At 49.5% G+C, this 7109-nt stretch overlaps 1 protein-coding gene across 1 annotated transcript in view; it reads left to right on the top strand.

Moving 5' to 3' along the window:
- Positions 1-27: 27 nt before the first annotated feature.
- The window catches only part of KIF4A (kinesin family member 4A), a gene marked incomplete at its 5' end in the record, with an annotated part of 15459 nt that continues 8377 nt past the window's right edge, over positions 28-7109 (top strand). The window contains 13 exons of the mRNA XM_010144749.1: positions 28-145; positions 752-942; positions 1205-1297; positions 1887-2053; positions 2303-2397; positions 2588-2707; positions 3340-3515; positions 3903-3964; positions 4596-4731; positions 5224-5282; positions 5491-5596; positions 6311-6376; positions 6660-6845. Coding sequence (XP_010143051.1) covers positions 28-145; positions 752-942; positions 1205-1297; positions 1887-2053; positions 2303-2397; positions 2588-2707; positions 3340-3515; positions 3903-3964; positions 4596-4731; positions 5224-5282; positions 5491-5596; positions 6311-6376; positions 6660-6845 — 1575 coding nt within the window. The remainder of the gene's footprint in view (positions 146-751; positions 943-1204; positions 1298-1886; positions 2054-2302; positions 2398-2587; positions 2708-3339; positions 3516-3902; positions 3965-4595; positions 4732-5223; positions 5283-5490; positions 5597-6310; positions 6377-6659; positions 6846-7109) is intronic.

Raw genomic sequence — 7109 nt, 5'->3', positions numbered from 1 at the left:
CAGCGGGGGCTGTTGTGGTCGCCTTTGCAGGTGGTGGTGGGGAACGATAAGTCCTTCACGTACGACTACGTGTTCGACCCTTCGGTGGAGCAGGAGGAAGTCTTCAGCACAGCGGTCGCCCCGCTCATACGAGGCATCTTCAAAGGTGCGTGGTAACCGAGTTCAAGCTCCGATCTAACATCCTGGGGAGCTCGGTGGGCTCAGCTGTGTGGAAGAAGATGCTGTTTAATTCTCCACTCTACTCGCTTTTTCTTTGTTTTCCTCAGAAGATAAAATCCTGATAAACGCATTATCTAAACGCTATCTCCAGCCTCTAGTGAGCAGTGCCCAGTCTTACAACCTGCTGTACTCCACGGGGCCAGCAAAATGACTTGTATGTGTCGTTTGGGACGTGTTGGTTCCTGAAGTCATTCATGTAAAGCAGGAGGGTTTTACGAAGGAATAGTGTGAGGACCTGATAAGTGTCCCACACCAGAAGCTGTTAGCTATGCTGCAGTGGAGACAGAGAGTTTACACTGTGTTTCTGTGACAAGCAGAGTCTTAAAAAAGAGCTGGAATAATGATTTTGTCTGTGTTTTGGGGGGCTTTTCACTGACTATGTTTCCCTTGATGTGCATAAAGCTTGTGTAACGTGGCAGCAAGGGGCAGTGCTTTTCCAGGAGGATGCTTTCACCAGAACGCAGCTCGGTTGGTCAGCGTTTCTCCTGGTACCCGCGTGACCGGCTGATCCGGGCGCTCTTTGTTCCCCCAGGGTATAACGCCACTGTCTTGGCCTATGGACAGACAGGCTCTGGAAAAACCTACTCCATGGGAGGTACCTACACGGCCAATCAAGAGGAGGAACCGAGCGTGGGGGTCATCCCTCGAGTCATCAAGCTGCTCTTCAAGGAGAAGGAGCAAAGGCAGGATTGGGACTTCGTCCTCAAAGTTTCTTATCTAGAGGTAAAAGTCGTTTTATTTTCAAGCTGTGATGAATTGCAATAAAGCGAGCTTAGATGAGATCACATCCTTCAGGGAACAGGTATTTATTAAGCTACCACTTAAGCTCTTGTCAGGAGCTGGATTCCCAGGTACCTTTTGCTAAAGGTAAAATGAATTTAACGTCGTGCATAGTGAGATACTTCAACGCAGCTGTATGTCGCTCTTGGTGCCAGTTGCTCTCTCGTGAGGTTATAACTCTGACCCGCCGTTCTGGTGCTTTCAGATCTACAACGAGGATATCCTGGACCTGCTGTGCTCGTCGAGAGAGCGCTCCTCTCAGATCAGCATTCGGGAAGATCCCAAAGAAGGCATAAAGGTTAGATGTGGGTACACGAGAGGGTGGCGTGGCTCAGGGTGAACGTTCTGGTGAAGCAACGGCCCGCTTGACATTAGCGCACACAAACCCATCACAACTACTCACTCCTCTCTGCACGGCGAGGTTGATGATCCTTAGGTCTACTCAGAGTGACACCAGTAGGTCAGACACTGATGACAAATCCTCTTGCAAGTCCTGTTCTGCCTCCTGAAGGCTAATTGAGGCGAATATCTGAGACTGCTGTACTTTGAGTCCCTTTACCAGATTCCAAATGCTGTTACGGTTGTTCTCCTCAGTTTGGCAGATGTGATGTGCAGCAAAGGGATCCTGAGGGAAAATTATTTAAGGGCCCAAGTTATTTTCTTGATATGCAGTGACTTAGTTGACGATACAGCGCTCAGGACAAATTTTTGCTGGGGGAGCCCACACAGAGCCTCTGGCTTGAAGCGAGACCCTCATTCTTGTGAAAGCTGTGCTTACGCAGAGACTGCCCTTCGTCTGCATCATCTAAGGCAGTGGGTGATTTTTCTGATGTGACCGGGGGGCAGAGGAAGGAGAGGGTTAACGCTGCTTTTTTTCCTGCATACAGATCGTCGGGTTAACAGAAAGAAACGTCACCTGTGCCCAAGACACCGTGTTCTGCCTTGAGCAAGGGAACAACTCCAGAACAGTGGCCTCCACGGCGATGAACTCGCAGTCCTCGCGCTCCCACGCCATCTTCACCATCTGCATCGACCAGAAGAAGAAAGCGGACAAGTGAGTGCGATGGTGCAGCCGCTCCCAGCAGCGCTGGGGGTCGGGCTTGCTCAAAAACGCACAGTCATGTCATTCTCTCTTGCTCTTGGGAGAACTCGGCTGAGCTGCCTCTGAGGCAGTTCCTGCATCTGGCTGTTGCTGATGGGAAGGGTATTTTTTAGCCCAGGAGCTCAACTTCAGAAGCCACTGGGCTGCTCCTTTCCTATCTACGCCTTTACTCAAGAGAATAAAACAGATTTTCTGCCGTAGGAACAGCAGTTTTCACTCCAAGCTGCACTTGGTTGATCTTGCTGGCTCTGAGAGACAGAAGAAGACCAAAGCTGAGGGAGATCGACTGAAAGAAGGTCTGTAGGACAAGGGCTGGTACAGCTTGGGTTTCTTACAGCTTTTGAGTTGTTAAAATGAGTCAGGAACAGCAAACCAGTTCTTCATTTAACCTTTATAACATGCTTTTTTTAACCTTGTTAATCTTTTTTACAAGGCCAGTTGCCAGCTGAGGGGCCGCTCTGCTCACTGCCCTCTCTTTCTACACAGGCATCAACATCAACAGAGGGCTCCTCTGCCTGGGGAACGTGATCAGTGCTCTTGGCGATGAAAACAAAAAGGGTGGGTTTGTCCCCTACAGAGACTCTAAGTTAACGAGGCTGCTGCAAGGTAAGAGACCGATGACGGTAAAGCCTGACTCTACAGATGCCTTTCAACAACCCCCCCCAGCCCAACAACAACAGTTCAAAGCAGCCACTGCTGTCACAGAGGGATTGTGTTCATCCGTTTAGTTCCTCTTCTTGCTGAAGCTGGGACCTTTTCCATACTCTTATTCCGTGCTCTATCCATTGAGATAGACTCATGAGTCCATGGACTTTGAGTCCTGCTCTCTGCAGTTCCTATGTGGTAGGAGGAAACTAGACAAATGCAGGGCATATTTTTTTTTTGGTGGGGAGAAGGAAGATGAGAAGCAAAGTCTGGAATCAGAGATGTGTTGTTATACCCCAACTGTAGCTCCTTACTGGAGGATATCACGGCCAGAGTGCAGCTCAAGCTGCCTGCACCTTCACTGTGCATGTCCTGCTTGTTTCCCGTGGGACTTCGGCTTTCAAAAAAGCTTTTTAGTAGAGAACTGGATGGGGCAGAGGAGAACGTAGATGAGCGACACAAAGCTACAGCCAGATGTCTTCTAGCTGTAGTATGGAGAGACTTATGTGGCCTTAGCTACCTTAACGATGCTAGCTGGCTAGTCACTTGTGCTGTGTCTCAAAGCTCTGATCATACCTCGTTTCCCTCCCCAGATTCTCTGGGTGGTAACAGCCACACCCTCATGATCGCCTGTGTAAGCCCAGCGGATTCCAACCTGGAGGAGACTCTGAACACTCTGCGTTATGCCGACAGAGCACGAAAAATAAAGAATAAACCAATCATCAACCTTGATCCCCAGGCAGCGGAGATGCATCATCTGAAGCAGCAGGTACTGGGTGCTTTGTGTGAGGGGGCGGGTCTGTCCCCCTGGGGCTGAGCTCAGCAAGCAAAGACCTATTCCCCTAGTTTGGGAAGGCCAGTGATCGACTCTCACATGTGAAAGGTTCAGCGAAGGGGCACCCACGCTTTGGATCAGTGAGGTCCCTGACACCCTGAGCCAGCTGTCTGGGTGACTTACTGTGCTGTGGTCTGAGCATGCCTGATGACAAGAAGGTAGCTGCTTTTTTGAGGAGTAAATTACTTGAACTGTAGCAACATGATTCTTTTCCCCAGGCAATGGTAAAAGGACAGTTGTGGAGCAGGTGTCTAAGGGTCCTTCAACCATCTAGTTACTATACAGGAGAGACTTATAGCTGGTAATTGTGTGTCTTTGCAGGTACAACAGCTGCAGGTGTTGCTGCTGCAGGCCCACGGAGGGACCCTCCCAGTGTCTATCAAGTAAGCTTTGAGGAGCAATGCTCAATGGACCTGACAGCTATCACACACCAGCAAAGGCTCTGGAGAGAGAGGGCGGAGCAAACCAGTTGCTTTCTAATAAGATCCAATTTTTCTTCTTTTGTTCTCTTCTGTCATGCTGACTGAACCCCATCCATGTGTGGGTCACATAGTCTTGTAGCAAACCCCTTCAGATTGCAAAAATCCGTTGTGGGAAATATGAGGGGAATGAGGCAATGTCTCCTCACTAAGTGCCTGCTTCTCGGAGCCATCCATGCCTCTCCTCTTCCTCACCCCTCTATCTCTAAATGTTCTGAAAAGCACAAGGTGCAGGGAAGGGTTGGGTTGTGTAGGTTGTGTCTTCTGGGGGTGTTCCCCAGCGCGGGTCCATGCAGGGTACACGCTTGCCGTTGGTTACTGATTCGAGAGTGGGGTTTTCCTCTTGCAAACACCTACTTTTGTATGCTGTATTACTTAGATGTTTATATTCAGACTGGACTTACGGTTATTTCTGTTCACCTTCTACCACCTGTATTTACTGGGAGTTATTTGGGAAACTTGGAGGTGATTTCAGTGCTATCAGAGACCTCTAGTGAGGTCGTGTTCACAAGCAAACTGGTCTTTAACGTTTCAGTAGTATGGCACCTTCGGAGAACCTCCAGTCCCTGATGGAGAAGAACCAGTTGCTGACGGAGGAGAATCAGAAGCTGAGCCGAGGGCTGAGTGAGGCTGCTGGTCAGACAGCGCAGATGTTGGAGAGGATCATTCTGGTAAGGTTCAGTTACTCACGAAGAGCTTTACCATTGCTCTTAAGTTCCCCCTTCTAGCTGAAGGTTAATCAACAGCAGCTCCCGTGCTAATGGCACATTAAGAATCCTTCCTCGCTTATTCCAAATCTCAATCTGTCGGGCAGAACCAAAAGTCTCCCAGAGCCTGTAGATCTGGTGACTTCAGCGGGCAAAAGTAGAGCTGAATCTTTCAGCCTTCCTGTTGCTTTAAGTTCTAAAGCCCAGCCCTTGCGTACACGGGCTCTGCTTGTCCTCTCCCCCACCCCTCCCTGCGTTGTCCCGATTCCCCACCATGAATATTCCTGTGGAAAAGGGTGTTCAGTCTGGACAAACTGGTGGCGATGATCCTGCAAGATCTCAGTGTGTTAATTTGCCACAGGCTGGCAATGTGTCTTTTGCTACCAATAAACGAGCTGTTTTCTGGCTTCTTGTCACGCTTTTCCTGCAATTCAGTGTAATTCTGGCTTCCCTTAGACAGAACAAGAAAACGAGAAGATGAATGCCAAACTGGAGCAACTTCAGCAACACGCAGCGTAAGTCTGATTCCACACCCTGCTCCCGCTGAGGAAATGTCGTTCAGCACCACACGCTTTTGTGGGGATAAACTGGAGGCAGTCAGCTTGTGTCTGGTCATCCAGAACTCGTTTGTGTGTTCGGTGGGGAAAGTTGTTCCTTATAGGCACGTGTGACTTGAATGTGCCACGTCATACTGACGGGCTCGTTCCCACGTCTGCATTGCAGGTGCAAGCTTGATCTGCAGAAGCTGGTAGAAACTGTGGAAGATGAGGAACTAAAAGAGAACGTAGAGGTGATTCGCCATCTGCAGCAAGTACTGGCTGAGCTGCAGGTAAGGCTGAGTCCAGGGAGAGAAGAGTGTGTGCCAAGTGAGTTTACTAATGACTCCTGGGGCTCTTCTGCTGATCTGCTGAGCAGTGGGTTCTGCTCTGCAGAATCCTCGCCTAAGGAGCCCAGGAATTAAGTATTGAATGACTCTTGATATCACTTCAAGACAAGCTGTCCTGCTGTGCTTTTAGTGCTGCAGAAATGCCACTTGTGCTTGAGCGGCCACACGTAGTGGGGGGGAAAGGAAGGGTCTCCATAAAAGATCGTGGTAGTGGGAGGCTAACCTGGATTTGCAGACCACAAGTTGGATGGACATTTATAAACTCAGTAGTTTTTCTGAGCAAGCCAAATCGCAGGGACCTGAAACTGTTAAACAGAAGTTGTCAAAATTTTGTCTAAGTGGGGAACTGCTCAGTTCTCCCTTGCTAGATGCTCCCCCTGTTCCCTGACTCCTCGCTCTCGTGAGGAGCTGGCTGCCGGTGCTGGAGCTCAGGGAAGACTAGGAAGAATGGCCTGTCCAGCCAGTCTAGGAGAGCTGTGCTCACCTTACCAGAGGAGGAAGACAATGGCATCCTCTCTCCAGAGACAGCTTCCTGGAGAGGGCTGAATAACATTATGCTTTGTTGTTATAGCCCAATAGATTATTAGCTTGTAGATTATTATTGGTTACTTCATCTGTCCCTTTTCACCGAAACTTCCTTCTCTTTGTCCTTTATAGAGTGAAAGTGCTGCCGCAGTGGAAGCTGCTGCAGAGACGCCAAACTCTGAGCAGGACACTCCAGCTGTAAGTGAGGGAGTCCAGCAGTGCCGCCCTCAGCAGGGGCGGGTTTTTATCCCCTCATCACTCTTTTATGCCAGGTTTCTAACCTGAATGTCTGGTAAATAATGTGTCACTTTTGTATGTGCTGCTTTATTTGCTCGATGTGTTCAAGACCAATAACCTGTTCTCACTTCTGAATATCTAATTTTTTACATAAAAAGAGTTTGAGGTGATCCGCAGAAACTGCGATCACGCGGTTAAAGAGCTTTGGCTTGGCCTCCACTGCTCACTGCCGTGTCTCCTCCAGGAAGCAGAAGTGGGCCAGGATACCAAGAGATCCTCGGACGACTTCACCACTCAGCATGCTCTCCGTCAAGCACAGATGTCCAAAGAGCTTCTGGAATTGAATAAAGTCCTGGCTCTGAAAGAGGCACTGGCCAAAAAAATGTCTCAGAATGACAGTCAGCTGGAGCCCATCCAGTCCCAGTACCAGGTGAACTCCCCTGCAATGGTTCTTGTTGGGCTGTGTTTGTTTTTTTTCCCAGTCACTGCAGGAGAGAAATGAGGAGCTCTGCCCTCTTGTGAACATGTTCTTGTTGGGTCTAGATTTCCTTAAGCTGGGTCACCAGCCCCTCGGGCATGGAGGGGTAGAGAAGTGGGGGGGATGACCATGCCCAGCTGTCTGTAAAGAGCTCTACCACCAGACAGCCTCTTCCCTGGAACAAGCCGCTAGCCACTGGCTACAGTTCTGCGCGGA

Source organism: Buceros rhinoceros, unplaced genomic scaffold (assembly GCF_000710305.1).
Source record: "Buceros rhinoceros silvestris isolate BGI_N320 unplaced genomic scaffold, ASM71030v1 scaffold35341, whole genome shotgun sequence".
NCBI lineage: Eukaryota > Metazoa > Chordata > Aves > Bucerotiformes > Bucerotidae > Buceros > Buceros rhinoceros.
This window is presented reverse-complemented; position numbering and strand designations above follow the sequence as displayed.